Source organism: Chrysochloris asiatica, unplaced genomic scaffold (genome assembly GCF_000296735.1).
Source record: "Chrysochloris asiatica unplaced genomic scaffold, ChrAsi1.0 scaffold00166, whole genome shotgun sequence".
NCBI lineage: Eukaryota > Metazoa > Chordata > Mammalia > Afrosoricida > Chrysochloridae > Chrysochloris > Chrysochloris asiatica.
Window position 1 is genome coordinate 3554497 of NW_006408684.1, and position 23752 is coordinate 3578248.

The 23752-nt window shown below is 38.0% G+C and overlaps 1 protein-coding gene across 1 annotated transcript in view; it reads right to left on the reverse strand.

Moving 5' to 3' along the window:
* LOC102812340 (RNA-binding protein 33-like) overlaps window positions 1-23752 on the reverse strand; it is a 163970-nt gene that overhangs the window by 45914 nt on the left and 94304 nt on the right. The window contains exons 11-15 of the mRNA XM_006871302.1: window positions 21870-22002; window positions 21166-21509; window positions 18240-18605; window positions 16577-16864; window positions 9454-10116 (exon numbers count right to left, since the gene is read on the reverse strand). Coding sequence (XP_006871364.1) covers window positions 9454-10116; window positions 16577-16864; window positions 18240-18605; window positions 21166-21509; window positions 21870-22002 — 1794 coding nt within the window. The remainder of the gene's footprint in view (window positions 1-9453; window positions 10117-16576; window positions 16865-18239; window positions 18606-21165; window positions 21510-21869; window positions 22003-23752) is intronic.

Below are 23752 nucleotides of genomic sequence, written 5' to 3' on the forward strand. Positions count from 1 at the left end.
TTCTGCTCCCGTAAAGATTTACAGCCTCGGAAACCCTGGGCATGGTCACTATGACTTGGAACCAACTCCACGGTACTTAACAACAGATCTGTTTAGAAGCCTAACAGCTATGGGAGTCCCTGGTGTGGAGTTATAGGTTAATGTACTAGTCTGCAAGGTTGGTTTGAACCACAAGGTCGGCAGTTAAAGCTCACTAGCTACTTCTTGGAAAGCCTATACAGCATCGCTATGAGTTGGAGCCAACTTGACAACACTTAACAACAGTAACAAACAGATATGACAACGAAATATAATGTATGATGCTAGATTGGATGCAAGATTGGAAAAAAAATGGCTATAAAAGATATGTCAGAGCAACTGATAAAATGTGAATATGTAACAATGCTACAAAAATTAACAGTACTGTTGTTGTTATGTGCTGTGGCGTCGGTTCCGACTCATAGCGACCCTGTACAGGGTTTCCGAGGCTGGAAATCTTTATGGGAGCACAAAGTCTCATCTTTCTCCCGTGGAACAGCTGGTAGTTTTGAACTGCTGACCTTGCGGTTCACAGCCCGATTCGTAACCACTACACTACCAGAGTTCCGTATTGATAAATTTCTTGTTCCTTGATCATTCTACTAGAGTTCTGTAAGAGATTTTCTTGGTTCTGTGGTAATATATATGGTATCTATCTCCAACCTACTCTCAAATGGTTTGTTTAAGACAAAGTGTGTGCATGTGTTTATATGCATAAAAAGAAGGAAAGAGAATAAGGCAAAGAGGAAAATGTAAACAATCAGTGAATCTGGTAAAGGGTATACAAGACCTCTTTGTGTTATTCTTGGGATATCTCTTACACTGAAATTGTATCAAAATATTTTCTACCTCCTTTGAATTCCCCCATCCACCCTCACAAAAATAGCAGACACATACAATTATGGTGTATCTCTTCTACCATCTCTCTCTCAGACTTACGACATGTTTATCAGGAGGAACCAGTATGTGGAAAAGGGCATATGCTTGGTAAAGTGGAGGGTCAGTGAAAGAGAGGAAGATCCCCAAGGAGATGGATTGACAGAGTGTCAGCAGTCACGGGCTCAAATGTAACAATTGTGAGGCTCGAGAGGGACAGGGCAGTGTTTCATTCTGTTGTGAATTAGGTCACTATGAGTTGGAAATGACTTGACAGTACCTAACATCACCGTCACCACATATCATAAAACCCTAGGAATAACAGTTGAGTGGGTAGAAAGAAACAAATAATCTATACACTTGTAGCTTGAGCATACTTTTGACTCTACAAATTCAGTCTAACTACAAAAAAGCAAGATTGCACAAATAAATTGGGACCCTATGCATACAGCATTTTGACAGCTTTTAAAAATAAAAGAGTACGAAAACTGGACAGCTGGCTTTCCTGCTGGGGCATTCTGGACTTCACTCATTTCTCTGTGTGGTCAATAGAACAACGTACTGTTTAACTAATTTGCTGCCAAATTTTCCTATTTTTCACTACCTTGATAGAATATGATATTTGAATTCAGTATTTACTTTCAGTTCCTTAAAGAACCCCATAAAGAGCCACTCTAAATAAACAACTACTTTCTTGCTTAAACTAAAAGGGAAGGAAAATACTTGTTGAACTATTCTATTATGTGCTTAGGCTCTGTGTTAAACGTTTTTGCACAGGCTACAACATTTAGTTACAACAACTATCCTGTGAGATCTTATCCTCATTTTACTAATGAGAAAACTGAGGTTCACTGTGGCCAAGTAAACACATTATAAATACACAAAATGGAAACCATAATGCAAATGCCTCAGAGATTACGTCACTCAATTAAATGGCTAGACAGAAGTTGAAGACTCAAGGCTGCTCAGGACTTTCCATGGCACATGTTTGTTCTAATTTTTTTCTTGTGTTTAATGACAAAGAATGGCTAGAGGTATAGCTAGTCAGTTTACATTATTGTTAAGTGCTGTCAAGTCAACTCTGACCATAGCATCCCTATATAGGGTTTTCGAGGGGCAGGTGGTGAATTTGAACTGCCGACCTTCCAGTTCAAAGTAAACTTGTAGTCTAGTATGTCCCACAGCACCACACCATCAAATAACTATTTTATATATTTATATTTGCTTATGTTTTTAGAATGATTTATTGGCTATGTATGAACAAAATGATGATTTAACAAGGTTGTTTTCTTAGTTTCAGAAAATTAAATATTTAATATTAAAATAGCTTTCTAAAAAATGAGCAAATGCATAAGCCACCCTGTATGGTGCAAGTACTGTCTCTCCACATGTGGAAGAAAAGAGTGATGAAAATTGAAGAAGCTGGGGAAAAAATTAGTCCAATGAACCAATGTAGCAGGTGAAAATCAGTCACCATGACTCTGAGACCAGAAGAACTAGATGGTGCCTGGTTACCACTCTACCAACTGCTCTGAAAGGGGTCATATTAGAAAGTCCCAGTCTGAGTGGGAAACACTGGAAACAAACCTCAAAATTATAAAGAAAAAAAAAAGCACAGGCTTACTAGTCAGAAGGAGACTGGAAGAAGCCGAGACTCTGGCTTCTTGGCCACCCTTCAGGTCTGGAATGGAACTCACCCTCATGGATCAATTTCCAACCATACAGTAGGAAGATATATGTCGGCTAGGGGGCAGGGCAGGGGAGGGGGAGGAAGCTCACCAGGGAATGGCCAATCACTCAAGATCAAAAGGGCAACATTTTCCTAAAGATAGGATTGAGAGAGGCTGGAAAGGAGGGTGGTGTGGAGCTGGGAACCACAGGGAGGAGGAGGGATGGCTGATGTCGAATGGGGTGGAGTGGGGGTTTGCAATCTTTGAGATGAACTTATATAAATAATATTCAGGAAGGCTCTTGAAATTTTAGAAGCAATAAATGCTAGTATTTATAAGTTGTGGTCGTGATGTGCTGTGGAGTCAGTTCCGACTCATAGCAACCCTGTACAAGGTTTCCAAGGCTGTAACTTATGGTAACAGAAAGTCTCATCTTTCTCCCTTGAAGAGCTGGTAGTTTCAAACTGCTGAACCTAAGGTTCGCAGCCCAATATTTAACTACTACACTAAGCTTGCTTATCAAATTTAGAAAATAAAATGTGAAGACATGGATATTTTAAAAAAACAGATTAATTGGCCTCATAACAAAAGTTCTTTAAATTTCACATTCCTTAGAATGTTTCAAATGGAATTACATAAGAATATTAAAGGATATGGAGTCCTGGTGTGGTGCTGTGGGATAAAGCAATGGACCCCAAGATTGATTTGAACCACAAAGTTGGAAATCCTATACAGGGTCGCAATGGGTCGGAACTGACTCGACAGCACTTAACAACTTTCTATAAATGTATCCTTTAATGTTGTTAAATACTGTCGCATCCATTCCAACCCACAGCAATCCTGTATAGGGTTTCCGAGGAGTGACTGGTGAGCTTGAACTGCTGACCTTGAGGTTCAAACCAATTTTGCGGTCCAGTGCATTAAGCCACAGCCCCACACCAGAAAGTTATAGTTATATGTTCCCAGCTTAAACAATGACTCCCTTTACTAGGCTGGTGGCCTCCTGGTTACTCCAATGTTATCAGTCTACTCCAGAGATTCCAGAGCTGATGCTCCCAACCCATCCTGGAGCTTGTTCTGACTTTTAACTCCCTCTGAACATATTGCTCCAGTCAGATACTACTTACTAATTGGAGTTGGCAAGTCATCTATATTCTAGAAGCACTCACTAAAATTTTTCTGAATCAACAGTGAGTACTATGTATGTATAGGAAACAATACAAAATACTTAATAAAAAAGTAAATAACGTAGGGCTCGTGATATGCTGTAGAGTCGGTTCCGACTCACAGCGATCCTGTACAGGGTTTCCAAGGCTGCAAGTCTTTACAGGAGAAAAAAGCCTCATCTTTCTCCCGCAGAACAGCTGGTAGTTTCGCACTGTTGACCTTGAGGTTTGCAGCCCGATTCATAACCACTACACTACCAGAGTAAGAATAAATAACCAGATAAACATTGGTAGGGAGCATAGGATTCAGAATTTGAACGCTAGCTCTGTCACTTACCAGCTAGGTGTGTGACTGGGTTATTTAAGAATTTCTCTGAGACTCAATGTACTCATACGTAAAATAGGAATATCTAGCTCTTAAAAATGTTGTAATTATATGAGAAACTCTAAACAATGAGTGCGTGCTAAACAGTAAGTGGCGCTGTGGGTTTATGCGCTGGCCTGCAAAGTTTTTATAACTGCAAGGTCGGCGGTTCAAGCTCAACAGTCACTTGGCGGAAACTCTATAGAGGCTCACTGTGGGTCAGAACCAAATCGATGGCACTTAACAACAATTGCTATTTGTTGTTGTTGCTAAGTGCCTCTGAGTTGGTTCTGACTCAGTGGCCCTGTATAAGGTTTCCTAAGAACGGTTGCTGAGTTTGAACCACTGACATTGTAGTTAGCATTAGCAGACCAGTGCTTATTCTACGGCACCACAACAGGGTTCAAAAGGGGCCTTATTGTTGTTGTGACGTGTCATCAAGTTGGTTGTGACTCATAACCACCCTGTATAGAGATTCCGAGGCTGAAAATCTTTACAGGAGCAGAAAGTCTCATCTTTCTTCTAGGGAATGGCTGGTGTGCTTGAACTGCTGACCTTGTGGTAAGCATTCCAGTGTTCATCCTACAGAGCCACTACACTTATCATAAGGGGTCTCTGTTGTTGCTATTAAAATAGTGCCATCAGGTTGGTTCCAAGTCATAGTGACCCTGTACAGGGTTTCCCAAGAGCAACTAGTGGCTTTGAACCACCGACCTTACAGTTACCAGTCCATTGCTGATTCTACAGTGTCACACTAGGACTCCTAAGTAGTCTTATTGTTGTTGTTACGTGCCATCAAGTTGGTTCTGACCCATACTGACCCTGGTATATGGTTTCTGAGTAGCAGCTAGCTGGTGAGCTTGAACTGCCAACCAAGAGGTTCAAACCAACTCTGCAGTCGAATGCATTAACCCACAGCGCCACACCAGGAGCTTTAGGAGCATTTAGAAAGAAAATGGACATTTATAAAGTACGTTTTAGGGGCTAGACTTCTCCACTGACTTACTCCTCACAGCAGCCTTACTGACCCCTACTCCATTTATAGATTAAAATTTAGGATCAAAGAAGTGAAACAATTTGAGTAGGGCCCCAAAGACGAAAATGAATAGACTATATCACTCAAACATCCATCTTTCTGAATGCCAAACCATGTTGTCTTTGCTACTTTTCATCCTACCATGTGCAAATGTAATCTGAATCCTAGAGAAGGAGAGATGAATTCTCTAGAGTCCATGAAAAGAAATTTCAGAACGGCCAAGAAAAAATATGGTGTCAGAAATAAATTATTGGAAAAAAGAATAGAATCGCTTTCCAAGGCTTAAACCAAGATAATAACCCTATTGGTTTGACCATGCAAAAAATATTACCAAGAAATAATTTTTATAAATTCTTTGAAAATAACTTTTTTCCCCATAATACATTGGCTATCACAAAGAAAAACAATGTTTAAAAAAATGGTGGTTGTGTGCCGTGGGATTTCCTCACAGGTAAAAGTACATCAAAGAAGATAAGAGTCCCCACTGAACAGTTTTCATATTGTCTAGATGGGTCTGGTGAAAGGAGATGAGGATACAATTCTTATGATTCAACAGTGAGTAACTGTTATCATGACTAATTGCAACAGTCACAACTGTAAAGGTAGAAGTTTTGTAACAAAAAAGGGAGTAGTAGTTAATCATACATTCCAGAACAGAGGCCCCCTAGGACATCAAGGGAGAAGAGCACGAGTGGAATGTGGGATCCTATCTAGTAGTGTAGTGGTTACAAATCAGGCTGCGAACCTTAAGATCAGCAGTTCAAAGCTACCAGCTGTTCCGCGGGAGAAAGATGAGGCTTTCTGCTCCAGTAAAGATTTACAGCCTCAGAAACCCTGTTCAGGGTTGCTTTGGGTTGGAACCGACACCATGGCACATAACCACCACCATCTAGAGCAGTGACACCAGAGATGGAGGCAGAGATAAGGACACGGAGAGAGGAAGCAGCTGAGGATCTAGAATCATGGAAAGAGAAAGATGGTGTGCAGGCAGCCAGGAGGCAGGCTTGCAGAATGTGCCCTTTGGTTATGTAAATGATTATATATTCCTAAGTGTTTTTGTGTACATCCAAAACAAAGGAAAAACAAAACCCCAGAGGGAATAGAAGCAAATACTGTGGAATGATGATGCAGAGGAGACTGTAATCAATGCAATGAAACAATGAGTGTAAAACCGATGTTCTCCGATGTAAACTATCACTCAATTCACAATTAAAACTGAAAAAAAAAAAAAGTACATCTGAAGATCCCGAAATAAATTATAAGGTATTTCTAATTTTGATATCAGAAATAAGAATGCCAAGAAAATTCTACTTTCATAAATATAACTGACTAATCTCATCGGCACATTTTTACCTGTGATCATCCAACGAAGTATGTTTTCTTGAATGGTACTCTATATTGAGATAGTCACTGACTAGAGACTCAACAATACAATAAAGAGACTATGGAATTCAAAGAATAATTTATTTAAATATATGAGATGCCAGTTTAGGTTAGAAAAGAAAGCAAAGGAAATAAAACTATCAAATGTGAGTCTCCAGGAAACCATAAATACAATACAAAGAAAGATCATTTTTGTACTGATAGGATGTAAAGGAGCCAAGGGCTCAAAGCAAATACAAGGGGAACATGAACCAACAATGAAAAGCTTTTATTCAACAAGTAATTATAAAATTGGAAATGTATAAGTAACGTTCTGTATGGGTACTATGCACGAGCAAATCCTTCCAATATGTTAATAAAGCCCTGTTAGACCCTTATTGGAGTACCAGGTTTATAATTTAAGGAATTCACAGGTGTAATGTATCCCTGAGCACTAATAGCATAACTATGCGAGTAAAGAATAACTCAGATACAGATGCCACAGCAGCAGCCAGGGGCAGAAATAAAACTCTATATGGGAGAACGCCTAGCACTCCACTAACTGTTTTCTTTTTACATTGAAGTAAGCAGTCTTGTAACTAACCACAATCGCAAATGTGCTCTCTTAAACAGTTCCAAACCACAAGGAAAACCACAAGGAAATACTACTTGCTTTAGTTCAGAGATATAAAAGTTCCCAACATGCTATTAATAGAATTGTTGGAATAAATCCTAAAATACAGGATATGTTGGTTAGATCACCAATATTAATTTAAAAATGGGCTCAATAGCTATTTTAAAGTACTAGTTTGACAGATACCTACTTTCAATGCAAAATTTGCTTTCCCTTTCTGCTGTAACTATAATTATATATAGTACATGATTTTAGAATACAGTCTGATACAAAATATATTGTTTCCAAATAAAAATTTAGGTAGATCAATTATTTTAAAGGACTGGCATTTGTTAGCTAAAAGCTACTCTTGGATGGTGGAAATCTTCCCTTCTACTTCCTAACTCACCAATGTCAGTAATAGAAAGCACTGGCTGCAACTGTATAATCAACAATCTACTCTCCAAAATGGAACCGACTCCACGGCACACAACAACAACAACTCTCCAAAATGACCACGTGTCTCCTCTCTTATATTTATAACTACAATTTAAAAAGTGAAACACTGATTAATAAAGCATGCTAAAAAGTAAAATTAAAAGCAAAAAGGCCATGCACACTATAGAAACTGAAGTATAGGTTCTCACCTAAAGATAACAAATTCACATAATGCTGAAATAATCGGATGTAGCACAGATAGACTTATTGACATTTTGAATCATAACAAACAGATGGGAAGGAAAACAGATTTGGAGAAACAAAATTGTGGGTCCTACTGAATATAAATATTATGTTGTTGTTGTTAAGTGCCATCGAGTCGGGTCCGACCCATAGCGACCCTGTACAGGGTTTCCGAGGATGTAAATCTTTACGGGAGTAGAAAGCCTCATCTTTCTCCCGCGGAGCGACTGATAGTTTCGAACCGCTGACCTTAAGGTTTGCAGCCCGATTCGTAACCACTACGCTACCAGATTGCTATTTATATTATTCTATCACACTTTTCTTTTAACACATGGGGGGGTCACATTTTTAGTCTACAAACAGAAAGGAAAACACAAACTCAACACAAAATTAACTAATTTAGCTTTTCTTAATTCAGTCCAATACAAGTATCATTGATTTCCTGAATTTTTTTAAGAGGCCCCACTTTTTTTGGATGGATTTTTGAGGAGGTGGGAGGGTATAAATTTTGTATGATGGATTTCAAAAAGTTTATAGAAAAATGGAGTTGAACGATAAAGGGATTTTTTTTCCCACTGACATTTTGACTATTGATTGGTTGAGTTTTAAAAGCAATCTTTGCTGGCTTGATGTTAAGTACCGTGGAGTCAGTTCCGACTCATAGTGACCCTGGCTGCAAATCTTTACGGGAGCAGAAAGCCTCATCTTTCTCCAGTAGAAAAGCTGGCAGTTTCGAACTGCTGACCACGAGATTAGCAGCCCGATAAGTAGCCACTATGCTACAAGAGCTGGCTAGTTAACTGAACAAGCCTATTACCTTACTGGTGCTTATTCTCTTCCACGACGCAAACTGCGCACAATACTAAGTAGCATTGTTACAGAATACAAAATTAGACATTGTAGCATTTGTTGTAGAATTCCTGTCATTTAAAATGAGTTATTTACAATAACTAAGTGGCAAGACAAGGAAACAAGTATTTTACAGCATTTTTATTTTGTAGTAGAGTAAGTATCCAAACCACAAATGAAACCTGTAACTCCTGTGCCTTTTAGAAAATATACAAAAATGGACACCATTAACATGTAAAGAAAGAAAGAAGAGGCATGCTTAATTTTTGGAAACATGTGGTAAGATCCTATTACGATTTTCAATTTAAAATTCTGTGTATCTTTTTCTTGCCTCTGAAGGAAGAAACCGGCTTGGAAACTGGAAGGTAAGTGTTTCTGGAACAATGCTGCTTAAAAATAGGCACACATACACATAACCACCAACACCACCCATACACATAGGTGCTCAGTATATCTACAGCTACATACAACAGATTATTTGCTTTGTGGTATAGGAAATTTTATTTTTAAAACAAACTTGATTATTCTATCACAAAGTATCTATAAAATGAAGCTAAAAATGAGGAACAGCTAATTTAGAGATTATTGTATTAGTTCTTTCATTAAGACTCAAAAGACACAACTGAAAAAATATGGGTCCCAGTTAGAAATAATGTTTAAATGACAATTCATCTACCAACTTCAAGGAGGTACATGATTGTTACATGACTGTAACAGAGGGAAGTTTTCTTTCCTTTTTCCATAACATTCTCCAGAAATTAAGGCATTCTAAGTGAAACACAAATGGGAAGAGGCACTCATAAAGCATGTAGACTTACCCCGCTTGAAAACTTAATCACCCTGACTTTGGAGCTGACGTGCGGCCCGTCTCCACTCCCAGTGTTTGCCCGCTGCATGACCGTCCTTTTTACTCCAGGTTTTACTTCCTGGGGCCGGCCTTGGACGGAAGCCACTCTGGCAGTCTGTGGTGAAGGGGGCAATTCCTCTAGTTCAGCAGGTTTTGTTTGCAGTACCTTGAGAGATGGTGGAGTTTGACTCTGAGGAACTGTTCTGGCCTGTCTCAAATGTTTCAGTGGTTTCAGCTGTTGTCCTTGATACTGCATATTAGCACCAGGTGGTACAAAACTTGATATTTTGGGCTGAACACTTGAAACTGTGACATCTTGGTTTTTAACAAGAAGTCTGTTTTTCACATTTTGTCTGACCTGTGCACCTGGAAAGGGCAACAATGGGTTGCCATTGGTGGGTAAAGGTGATGCTGTCCGTTCTTCTTGCTCTCCTGGGAACTGGAGGGTATAGAGCGGCTGCTGTTGCTGCTGCTGCTGCTGCTGCTGAGCAAGTCTTTCAAGAAGCTCCTTCTTTCGAGCACCGGCCTGCTGTTGTCGGCGTAACTCCTTTTGTTTCAGAATTTCTTCTCTTAGGCGCTTTTGTTCTTCTATCTTTAAACGATATAGCCTTGTTTCTTCATCTTCATCTGGAAACTAAAATAGGTAAGATATGTTACTTACTTTGAACTACAAGGCAAAGTGACCACCCATGATATACTGCAATAAACTAAGAAAGAACATTTTTCAAAGACCCTTTCATTCAGTATTTGAGAGTAGCCATAAAAAAACTGCTTAAAGACTAAGTATAACTCTTTCCTCTGGGAAGGAAGCAAAATTACTATCCTAAAGCTAATTTGGAAAATTTTATCAGAATACTGAAAAATGAAATAATGTAAATTTCCACTCATTTACCACTCACTGGTTTGAGACCATTGAAACTATTTAAGGTATCAAAATATGTTTCCAATGGAAATGGCAACAATCCTGAGGTAGGTACCTGCTGTCACACAGGTTTTATCTTGCTCTTTTCAGACAAACTAACAAAAGGTATGGTACTAAATGATCGGAAAGACTCTGATTAGAACTATTGATTTTTTTTCCACAGAATTTTCAAGCTGATCTCAAACTCATTTGTCACAGAATAATTGGTTATAATGAACAGCACAAGTCAATCTCTTTGACCTTGAACTCACACACTCTCCTCAGAATCAAAATGTTGCCAAATATAGTACTGGAATATTAATGGCTATATATAAGGAACCCTTAATATTCCACACTGAAAACATTCTGAAAAATATCAAACAATCTGAAAAGGTCTAATAACTTTCATAAAAAGCATCTAACGCTTGTTTAAAAATTAAGGGTTTAAAAAGAAAAAAAAATACGTATTTTTAAATAATGATACTTCCTCCAAAGATCCTTTTTCAAAACAACAGTAATCTACCTAGAATTCAGGTAGTTATTTAATAATCTTATCCACCTTGAATAAACCTTTGTGACTCCTGGTGTGGCACTGCAGGATAAGCAATGAACTACGAATCAAAAGGTTGGCAGTTCAAATCCACCAGCTGCTTCTCAGAAACCCTGAAGAGGGTCACTTTGAGTTGGAATCAATTCGAGGGCACTTAACAAAAACATAAGGAATTTAAGATTAAAATGGAGCTGAAGAATCGGTTGGTGTTCTTCGAGTCCATGCACTTTACTTACAAACGGTATGTGGCACACCAGGCTCATCATTTTGTGAGCAATTCCTACCAATGTGCTAATTTAATTTCAAAGTCTAGGATAGATTTGAAACAGCAAATTTGAAGGTAGATGAGGACCTGTTATGTAGAAAGGTGTAAGAAATGACACCTGAGAAAAGATAAACAGCAAGACGTGAACATAACAGCTAAAAAAGCTAAGGAACCAGGGCAATCTGGGACAACACAGCAGACCCTGCTCACACGATGATTTTAAAGTTCAGGAGTTTTCTCAAACCATCAAAAAGAAAAGTTTAAATATGTTTAAGAATTTAGATAGAAGTACTTCAGAAAGATTTCTACCTAAATACTAGGATTAACTCAAAAAGTACCACACACAAAAAAAGAAAATTCACAGAAACCTTTATTAAACATAAATACCAAAATGTGAAAGGAGCCCTGGTACTGCAGTGGTTACAAATCGGACTGCGAACCGCAAGGTCAGCAGTTTGAAACTACCAGCTGTTCCGCCGGAGAAAGATGAGGCTTTCTGCTCTTGTAAAGATTTACAGCCTCAGAAACCCTGTACAGGGTCACTATGAGTTGGAACAGACTCCAAAGCACATAACCATCACCAAAATGTGAAGCTATTATTTCTCAACATATTCTTCATCTAGGTAAGTGTGTACATTTCTAAAGGCCATGTTTCTAACTCTTTTAGCCTCTCCCAAAAGTATTTTGTGCTCTTTGATTTACACCACAGCAAAATGGCAGTTTTGGCATCCTCCAAGAGACTCAAATCATGCTCCTTTGAAGTGCTCTTTGAGCTTTCAGGACAAAAAGTCTGAAAAGGGGCAAGATCAGGATCAGGGATATGGAGAGGGTGGGGTAAAATTTCTCAACAAAATACTCACAGGACAGCTTACACTCAAAAAAAAGAATGAGCAAGTCCCATGTTGTGATGGAGGAACAAAAAATCCTCAGTTCAACTTCCCCTGTCCTTTTTCTCATCAAAACAGTTTTCTATTTTCCTAAACCTTCTTCACAATAAATTCTGTGATCATACTGGATCTTTGGAGAAAATCTCCTGTGCTGCCTTCTATGCCTTGAAATTAACTGGCCCAGAAAAAGCTGTTTTGATTGAACCTTGCATTATGGATCATACTGGTTAAGCCAAGACTGTAACTCCATAAAAATCATCTTAATTAGCTTCCATCTTGTTTCAAAGTTTGTCTTCTTGCAATGCTTTTGGCACCTATCAAGCCAAAAGCTTGCAGAGGCCACAAGATGTTCATTTAGATAGAAATTTGCATTTGATCTAATTGTAAATGATTTTCTCAAAATGGCTTTTCCACCACAGCACAAAAAGTATCCTATTTTTAAAGGCACCCTAATCAGACTAAGTTATGTGTATTACTAAGACAAGTTGTCTGCAGCTATCCGCTGATCAGAGAGATATGTTTCAACATGTTTGGTTGTTAATAAACTCATATAAACTGGAAGCCTCATGGCAATATTTTCTGACTTATGCTCATAGATTTGTCCTTCATTATGAGTAGGACTGCTATCTGTAAAGTCAGTAGTTCAAATCTATCAGTCGCTCTTTGGAAGAAAGATGAGCCTTTATGCTCCTATACATTTTTTTTACAGCCTAAAAAAGCCTGTACAGGGCCACTATTAGTTGAAACAGACTCAGCAGCACACAACCACCCACAACCAGCACCACATCATTATCAACTGCACAAGTGTAAGAATGTAAGTATAAAGCACATTTAATTAGGGAAACATCTAGAAGGCTTAAAGTAAAACAACAACAAAAATCTACTTCCAGTCCTATTTTGTGTACCCAGGAAATCAACTCATACAAATTCAGACATTCATTTATTTATAATTATTTATATTTTCATACTTAAATGACTTTCCCTACTGAAACTGCCTTTAAAATCCGTTTCACCCGTAATTTGTTTACGTCTACAGAACTCTTTAGTTGTTATTAGGTGCCACAGAGTCAGCTCCAACTCACAAAGACCCTTTCATCGTGAGGTACCACTGAGTCTGTTCTCATTCATAGCAACCCTATGCACAACAGAGCAAAACACTGCTCGGTTCTGCCCCATCCTCACAATCATTTTTATATTTGAGGCCATGGTTGATGTCACTGTGCCAATCCATTCCACTGGGAATCTTTCTCTTTTGTGCTGACCCGTCACTTTACCAAGCATGATGTCCTTTACTAGGGACTGGTTTCTCCTGATAATTCATTCTACGTATGAGAGATGAAGTCTCGCCATCCTGGCCTTCCAGGGACAATTCTGGCTGTACTTCTAACATTGATTTGTTTGTTCTTCTGGTAGTCCATTGTACTTTTAATATTCTTCTCCAACACCATAAATCAAATCACTAATTCTTCTATGGTCTTCCTTATTCAATATCCAACTTTCAAATGCCTATGTGAAAATACCACAGCTTGGGTTAAGTGTAACTTAGTCCTCAAACTGACATCTATGCTCTGGAACACTTTAAAAAGGTCTTATAGAGCAGGTTTGCCTAATGCAATATACAGTATAGTTTCCTGACTGCTGCTGCATGAAGGTTGGTAGTTAATCCAAGCAAAGTGAACCTCTCACAACTTCAGTCTTTTCTTCATTTATCCTTATGTTATTTACTGCTCCAGTGATGAGGACTTTTGTTTTCTTTACATTGAAGTGTAACCCATACTGAAGACTGTGTGGTCTTTGATCTTCATCAGTAAGTATTTTAAGTTCTCTTTGCTTTCAGCAACAAGACTATATCATCTGCATATTCTTAATGAGTCTGCCTCCAATCCTAATGCCATATTCTTCTTCATATAATCCCCAGCTTCTTGGATTATTTGCTCAGCATGTTGTTGTTGTTAAGGGCCGGCGAGCCGATTTCAAACCATAGCAACCCTGTATAGGGTTTCCAAGAAGCAGTTGGTGAGCTTATTGCAGTTCAAATGGTTTTGCAGTCTGGTGCATTAACCCACAGCGCCACACCAACGTAAGTATGGTGAAAGAATACCTTGGCACATACCTTTCCTGATTTTAAACCATTCCATGTAACTTTTATAATATGATTTTGGTCACTAATATTATAAAAGTAATGTGCAGGACTTAAAACATATTTTCAACCAAATCATCTTAGACATACAAAGTAGGGAACTAGCTATATAAACTGAAAATATTATAAAAGTTTTTAGCAAAGAAGTCTTTTAAAAAACTAACTGCCTTCCTTGATTCAATTTGAAACTCTAAAATATTTATACAGTTATTGATTTGGTTTTTTTTTTTTTAATCACCCTTCTACTAAGATCTTATTAAATGTTGATTCCATATTTTGACTTTATATTTATGCTTCAGATTTAAAAACAAATACTGTTACAACTGAAGTACCAGTGTGGCACTATGGATTAATGGACTGGACTGTAACCTTGATTTGAATTGCAAGGTCAACAGCTCAAGCTTATCAGCCACGCCTCAGAAACCCTATACAGGTAACAGATTCCAAGGCACTTAACAACAACAACAACAACAACTGTTACAGTTGCTACTGTTAAAATTGCTACAATATTTTATTAGAAAAAAATTACCAAACTAGTAAACTTTAACTAATAAAAGATAAAATCAGTCTTTTATTTGGTTTTTATAGAATTTAAAACCTAACTTTCCTAAATCAGACTCTAAGGAAACCCTCCCATCATTATTTTATTATATTAATATGTTAATATATTATACTAATGAATTACATGGTATATAAATTTTATCCGCATGTTAACAGCTCCCATGTACCAGGTCCCACACAAAAACAATGTCCTTGTAACAGATAAGGAACTTCAGGCTTATGCAGATAAAGTAATTTGCCCAGGGTTACACTGCTAACAAGCTTCCTGGTGCGGTGCTCTGGGCTACTGTGCCAGACTGCAAAGTCATCTGAACTGCAAGGTCGGTGGTTCAAGCTCACCAGCTACTCCTTGGAAACCCTATACAGGGTTGCTATGAGTCGAAATCCACTCAACGGCACCTAACAAGAACACTGCTAACAAGTGACAGGTCATTCCAAAGACTGTTTTCAGGAGTCCCAGGGTAGGACAATTTACCTATACTAGACTACTTTGCTTTGCTTTGTTGTTGCTGTTAAGTGCCGTCAAGTCGATTCTGACCCATAGCAACCCTGTATACAGTTTCCAAGGAGCAGCTGGTGAGCCTGAACCACTGACGTTACAGTTCAAACGACTTGCAGTGCCATATCAGGACTCCATGGACTCCTTTGATAGTACCTAAATTTTAAAGACATTGCCCTATTTTTATACCAGCATCTCTAAGGAAGACTCTAGAATTGAAACAGCTATTGTATAGTTGTTCAGTGCCATCTAGTCAGTTCCAACTCATAGTGATCCAGTCAGTATAGGGTTTCTGAGAGCACCTAGTGGGTTTGAACTGCCAATTTTGCAATCAACCAGCACAGTGCTTATCCTATAGCACCACACCAGAACTTCAAGTGTTGTTGTTGTTGTTCAGTGCTATTAAGTCAGTTCTAATTAACAGTGACCCTGTATAGGGTTTCTGAGACTGAGGGTCTCGTGGTATGTAGCCCAGTGCTGATCCTACAGCATGACACCATAAATCACATTCATTTGTTTTATAGGAGGATCAATGACCTTTGGTCCAGCCATAAGTTTTTTGATGCCTGACAAGAGTTCATATGAAAACTTCATGACCAATATGGTATTAACTAATATTAATCACCAATATCCAAGAAAAAAAACTAATTAACTAGTCAAAACTATATCAAGGTTCAAGTAAGATTACTAGAAACCTATCTACATGTATTTGTTATTTGTAACTACATTTTGCATTTATTTTAAATTAGTAACAAAATATATATACATATATAGTTTAAAACAAATACTCTAAAACCCTTATTTATGGATCAAAAATAAAGTTGGTTCTATCAAACCCAGAAAGGTCAACTCTATTTATCAGGGCTCAGAAAACTAGAATCTCCAGGAAAAATCCATCCCACCACCATGTTTTCTAAATAAAACCATGACAACAATCAGTAAAGGATTATCTCTCACTGTTTTTGTGCTAATAGTCACAACAGAAAGAGTCTGGACAATAAAGCCTAAAATAATTACTATAAGGGCCTCTACAGAAATTTTACTAACCTATACAACAGTAATTCTACAACTACATAACTACATAGGTAAAATAGTCTAATATCGCAATAGAGTGAAAACACATGGTTACTGAGTTAAAAGAAGGACTCAATTCAAAACGCACAGGGGAAAAAAAAAGGGGGAAGACGTTTTTGTGAACACATGAAGAAACTAAAACAAGTAAGAAGTTCATGTTAATCCTAAGGCTTCCTGAGTGAGATGAAATTTGTTTATTTTTTTAAAAAAGTCTTACCTCTGGTTCCGTTTTTGCTTCTTCTTTAGTTTGAACCAATGGGCTAATGGGCTTGACTTTCACTTCGGTCTTTCCCTGCACGTTCCTGGAAGCCATCACAGACCTCGTGGGTGCTGATGTGCTTATAATAGGTTTTACTTGAGCTGCAGGTGTGGAGGAGCAACGATTGTTACTCATTTCTATGATATGGGATGGAGCTATTGGTAATTCACGCAAATTACTATTCCTTGGAGCAGTTGGCTGCATTTGTTGAATTGGCCGTTTGCTTACATTCTGTGAAGTTGTGTTCTATCACAAGAAGAAAGAAATTCTAATTAAAACTGGAAACTTGGGAAGATAACAAAAAGGCAGGTAATAAACATTTCTCTTTGAAGAACAGGTGCTTTCTTCATTGGTAAATACTTTTTCTTCATGCATAAATGTTCCCTGATCTAGGTAGCAACATAGCTTTGGTGTAAAGACTTGAAGTAGTACAGTTATCTTATTTCCTTACTGATATGCTCTTTCTATAAATTATACCAGTGTGATTTTTCTCAAATGATACATCAGCTTTCATTTTTATCAGTATCAGTAAAGCCAAAAAATGACTCTGGCTGCCAAAAGGAATGGACTCTATTAATGGTATTAACACTTCTAATTAGTTAACAAAACTTAAGGTGGAATGAAAATTTAAATCAATGTCCTAACTCCTCAGAGGAGAAAGACACCACAAAATTTTTAGAGAGGAAGTTATCAGCCATGCTTATCCTAGGAATACTTAAAAAAGAGAGCCTCAACAATAGGAAGAGTTTCTAAGTAAGTGACATAGCAAAGAAGAAGAACTGAGCTTCAAAATCAACCAGGTCAAATACTTAAGGGCACAAGACTCCTGATATATATTCTACCATTATTCTAACAAAATAAAATCTGGGTTAGAAAGCATCTTCTTCTTAAACCTAAAAATCCTTTCTTCTAGCATTTTCATTTGTACGCTACGTTAATTAAAAAAAGGGACAGTTAGTTTATAAGAAAAATTGAGCTACAATATGGTTGTGGGACACACGTTACACCCAAGGGGATAGAGTGGTGCCTGACAACAAATGATAGTCCATAAACTTTCCCTGATTGCATTTACTCATATTTGTTCAAAGAACGGATGTAGAGATGAACTATGCATTAAAAAGTAATCCAACGGCAAAGGTAGAGTATTAATAAAAAATATTTTCTAATATTATGTGTCTATTAATTAATAGTATCACAGTTTGCAATCTGTGGCTAACCTAAACACTTGGTGGTCTAAACCCACCCAGTGGTACCACAGAAGAAAAGCCTGGCGATCTGCTTCCATAACAGTCTAGAAACCTTGTATAGCAATTCCACTGTCAAACGAGTCACAATCAACTTGATGGCAACAAGTCTGTTATGGTCGAAATCACTACACAAAGACCTAGATCTAATAGAAAGATTAATACAGTTTTCAAGGTACCAAAAGGATAAGCACCAAAGGGAAATTTCCTGTATATTTAAAGAAGCATCCATTTCCAGGGGGTGGGGGGAGTGTTAAAGCATTATTTAATCAATTTAAATTAGAAAAAGAAACAATTCTAACAGACAAATAATGCTTCTCAAGTTCTGTAAGTTAAGGGTATACAAGGAAGCCATTAGAACATGGCTTGGTACTTACATGCCTTAGACCCTGGCGCTGGGGGCACTGCATTCTACTGTTATTTGGCTGAGGCTGAGTAGTCTGCATATGAGGCCTAAACTGTGGCTGAGACATGGGCATCAGAGGTGGAGGAGGAACAGAAAGGTGGTGATGATGCTGATGCTGCTGGGGCTGATGTGGAGGCTGGTGCTGTGGTTGGTGAGGAGGTTGATGCTGGGGAGGAGGTTGATGTGGAGGCTGATGTGGTGGTTGGTGTTGGGGCTGAAGCGGGGGCTGGTGCTGGGGCTGGTGCTGATGATGCTGTGGTTGATGTTGGGGCTGCTGAGGTTGTTGCTGTTGGGGCTGAGGCTGATGTGGAGGTGGCAATGGAGGATGCAATGGCCCCTTCAGATTCAAAAGAAAAGAGAAACAATCATTTATAAATGCATATCCTAGTTAGACTTCAATTCAATCATTTTCTTAAAAATCTCAAACCAAAAGAAACTTTGGTATTAAACCTACATGACATACATTTTGATGACGATAACACACTTTCTTAAATGCAGTAATTTAGAGGTCTTTTGGGGTGCTGTAGGATAAGCATTGGACTCCTGACCCCACGTGGCTACCGGTTCAAACGTACTAGTCACTCCTCAGAAACCCTATATGGGGTCGCCATAAGTCAGAACTGATTCAACAGTACTTAATAACATAATGAACTAAATGTAGTAATAAGTAAAAAAACTACTATCTTTAAATTTATATTTGTCCCAAGTTTTTCTTGTCCCAGTAAATTCTAGGAAGTCATCCTAAGAAAATAACTAAAGATGTCAGCAAACACTTGACCTCGTGGATGTTCTCTGGAATACCATTGACAATATCACAACACTGGGAAAAAAACAAACATGTATAAGTGCAAGTATGTTGTTGTTGTTAAGTGCCGTCGAGTCGGTTTCGACCCATAGAGACCCTGTACAGGGTTTCCAAGGCTGTAAATCTTTACGGGAGCAGAACGCCTCATCTTTTTCCCGCGGAGCCACTGGTAGTTTCGAACTGTTGGCCTTAAGGTTCGCAGCCCGATTCGTAACCACTACGCTACCAGAGCTCCTTAAAGTGCAAGTATAGATAGCTATAAAATGTAAGGTTCTGCAGCAGCAGCATTGAAAATTGATGTGGTGAAAGCAAATTCATCAGCAGAAAAACATCTTGATCCATTAATTGGGGAACAAAAAGGCATGGTGATGAGAATGTGTGCATGAAAACTAGACTGAACATAATATACATGCAAACGGGAGTGGTAACTGTTTCTGGGTGATGGGATTATTTCATTTGTTTGATATTAATCTATATTCTAATAATAGTTCAATACTCAAGATGTATGGATTGTATTTATTTTAAGAAAAATTAAAACCTATTTTATTCTACTATAATAACTTTAGACACATAGTCCAAGTATTCCTAAATAGCTGATTCAAACATACCATCACTGTAACATTTAATAGCAAACTTAAAATTGAAGAAGAAATATACTAGTAAGGAATATGTCATAAATACACACGTTAACCCATGAATTATGAATTCATCACCAGAGGGCACTCAAGTCTTTTAAATAATGAGTGAACAGCAATATTGTGTCTACACAAAGAATTTGTTCACTATCTGAAGGTAAAGTAAAAATGTTGGTAGAAGGTCTCAAGTTCACACATACATGGGTTTATTCCAAACAAAAGGTGACTAAGCATGCTTCTCTGATAAGCAGACGGCTGTAGACAAGTTCTCTTTGTAATACATCTGTCTTAGTCTCAAGATGCCTTTCAAAAAGAGGTCCAATCAAAACAAAGGGCTTCTAAGGGGCTCTGCTGGGCCAGTTAAATTCTAGGCAAAGAGGTCAACTCAGAAGATGATGGTGATTTTATGGAATTCCCAAGTAGTCATTTTGAGGTATTTTCTCAAAAGACACAGGACCATCATGGGCCCTTATTATGAAGAAGTATTAAGAAAACTGAAAACTATACTGGTGAGAAAAAGGCCAGGAAAGTTTTACCAAGGAACTTCTTTCCATCATGACAATGCACCTATTCATTCATTGAAGATAGCAAGAACTATTTTCTTTAAGACTTACATTAGAAAATCTTACTCCATCCACCTATGCCTTAACTGGCCCCCTCAGACATCCTTTTTATTCCCCAAATTCAAAGAAAATTAAAAAGGAACACAATTTGAGTCCCTTGAGGATACTGTTTTGACATAGTGTGAATCAAAGAGAACAGAATTCTTCAGGGAAGGGTTTGTTGTTGTTAAGTGCCGCTGAGTAGATTCCAACCCATAGCGACCCTTTATAGCGTTTTCCAGGAAGCAGCTAGTGAGCTTGAACCACCAACCTCGCAGTTCAAACAACTTTGCAGTCTGACACATTAGCCCACAGCGTCACATCAGGACTCCAGGGAAGGGTTAGAGAGATGAAAACACAGCCTTCAGAAGTGTATACACCTAGATGGAAGATGTGTCCAGTAACTAGGGCTTAACTTTATGATATTTTTGTTTAATAAAGGTTTCTATGATTTGTAGCAATCTTTGTTTTTTTAACTTACCGCTGTATACAGCAAATACAGATTTTAACAAAGTACTCTATTTCCACTGACATAAACCTTTTAAGAAATCTTTTCAATATCAGCAAATGCAGTGCCAGAAAACATGCTAATTTTGTTAGTACATCCTTTTAAAAATCTTAGTACTTTTTTCATTTCCTAAAAAAATGACATTTTCCATTTCTCCACCTGTTATGAATATAAACAGTAAATGCCAAGAACGTTGTCTTTAATAAACAGCACAATTAGTCTTTAAATAACCTCCACAAATGACTAGGTTAGAATAAAAATTCTACACCTTCAATTTTATGAAATGCATACATTCAAAGTTACATGTATATCCTCCTCCCGCCCCAAAGTTTACTCATAATGCATACCTGCAGATTAGGCTGTGCATGTGTTGGTAGAAACGGCTGTCCGGGGCCAGGCAAGAATGGCTGTCTAGGAGGAATATATGGCCGGGCACCTGCTGATCCAGGCTGGTTAAAGTGAAGAATCCCCACAGGGCCTGGAGGCTGAAGGTTTGGTCTTACTGGCCTTTCTCTTGGAAATCCTGGTTGCTGTCCTTGTTGATTAAATGCTGGTCCAGGCTGAGTGAATGGTAAAGAACTCTGAGTAGGAACAGGATGACTACTGTTAAGAAGTGTTGGAGGAGGTGGTGGCGGAGGTGGACTTCGTTGCTCCAGAAAAAGATGACTTGGGAACCTTGGTTCACCTGAAACTAAATGGTCGTACAAGCACATTACTTGTTAGGTAATACAGCACATGCATTCCTTAGAGAAGCGTTTTATATATTGTCTAAATATGGCCCAAAGTTACAGGGCATGAATGCTTGAAAACAAATTATAATTCTACATTTTCTATCTAATTTCGAGACTACCTCATTAGTTATATTCTGTAAATGTTTTCCTCCTTTGTATGATATTTCTACATTTCAGACACCAAAAATACCCAACTTCAGTGTCTGAAGTAACAAAGAACAGCTGTGTTATAAAAACCTGACATTCTTAGCAAAATTTCCTATTAGGAGTTTAGTTCAGTTTTAAAATCTAAGTATGTTTTGCTAGGTTTCTTTTTGTACCTCCTAAAAAGAAAGGTTCTCGTTCCTGAGGAGGTGGTGGGGCTCTCCATTGGTCCTGAAGAGGAAGTCGTGGGGGCTGGCTAAAATTATTAGGAACAGGCCCAGGTGTATGCTGTGGAAATTCTGGAGGGCCCTAAAGAAGAATAAAAAAACACAGTGTGAAAACGCAGAAACACAAGCTGTAGTTTTCAGAAACATACATACGGTTCTAAGTTTTTCTCTGAAAATATCAAATAGCTTATTTCTTACATTCCATGGAAGATGATACTCAAATTAGTCTCCAATGATGAAATAGTAAAAAAACACTAACATACACTATCTAGAAAGGAATTAAATGTTTCAGTATTACTATAGCACCACAAGAATATGATTTCATAAGCTTACTGAATTCCCTACATTTACTGACTCCTCTCCAATTAATCTGGAACGACAGAATGTCTACTTTGGAAGCTCCTGACATTTATCTTCTCAAATCATGCTGTTCTTTGCTCATTTAACACAACCGTTAAGCTATGGTAATGAAACTGCTTTACTTCAAAAGAAATTCAATTTGTACTGTAACAAAAAACAGCCACCTCTGATGAAACAGGATATGTAAATGTTTAAGATAGCAAATTACTAACAAAGAAATATTATATTTTCATTAGATAAAAAACAATTAATGACTTTCTCAATACCTGCCTGCTACTAGAACAGGTTTTCAGCTGGGTTTTCTTCAAATATTCAGGGAGATTTAAAAACTATCCATACTTAAACATTGTTAGAGTTTTTCAAAAGACTCAGTTTTCACTCTTTCAAAAAGTAATTCACTAATTTTTATATATCCTCAAAAAAATTTTTTTATTTCATAGCACCTCATCCTTTGAAACCGAGCCAGTATTTTTCAACTCATTCTTGTTTCTCAAAAACTTAAAATTTACCTTTTTAAGAATTTTAAAGCTAATAGAATTAGCTCCTTTCTAGATGTGGCCTTATTTTGCAATATTCTGAATGCTTTCAAAACCACATTTGCCTTCCTTCTCTTCTCCCTTAAAAAACCTACCCTTACAACACACGCTGAGATTCACTGCTGAAGTGAGGCATCACGAGGATAATGCAAAATGAGTATTAGTGAAACCAAAAGGTCAACAATTACCCTACAGCAAAGGTAACAGGGCAGGGAAAAGAAACTTCTAGAAACAAAACAACCAGAATACAATTCAAGGGAAGGTTGAGACACAAGGAAAAAATTAATGAATATTGCTGAAAAATGTATGTGGTGGTATGATGTCAAGTTGGTACCAACTCATAGCGACTCTGTATGAGGTTTAGAAGACTGTCATCTTTACAAGAGCAGAAAGACTCACCTTTCTCCCATCTATAAGGCGTCATTGTTAGGTGCCATTGAGTTGGCACCGACCCACAGCAACCCTACGAACAACAGAATGAAATACTGCCCAATCCTGGGCCAACCTCAAAATTGATGCTACGTTTGAGCCCACTGATGTTACCATTGTGCCAATCCATCTTGCTGGGGGTATTCCACTTTTTCTCAGACCCTCCACTTTACCAAACATGATATCCTTCTCCAGTGACTGATCCTTCCTGACAACATGTTCAAAGTATGAGAGATGAAGTCTGGCCATACTGGCTACAAAGGAGCACCCTGGGTGTACTTCTTCCAATACACATCTGTTTGTTCTTTTGGCAATCCATGGTACTTTTAATATTCTCCTGCAATACTGGAACTCAAATGCATCAATTCTTCTACGGTCTTCCTTACTCACTACCCAACTTTTGCATGTATCTGAGGTTATTGAAATTACCATGCCTTGAGTCAGGTGCACCTTAGTCCTCAAACTGACATCTTTGCTCTTCAACACTTTAAAGAGGTCTTGTGCAGC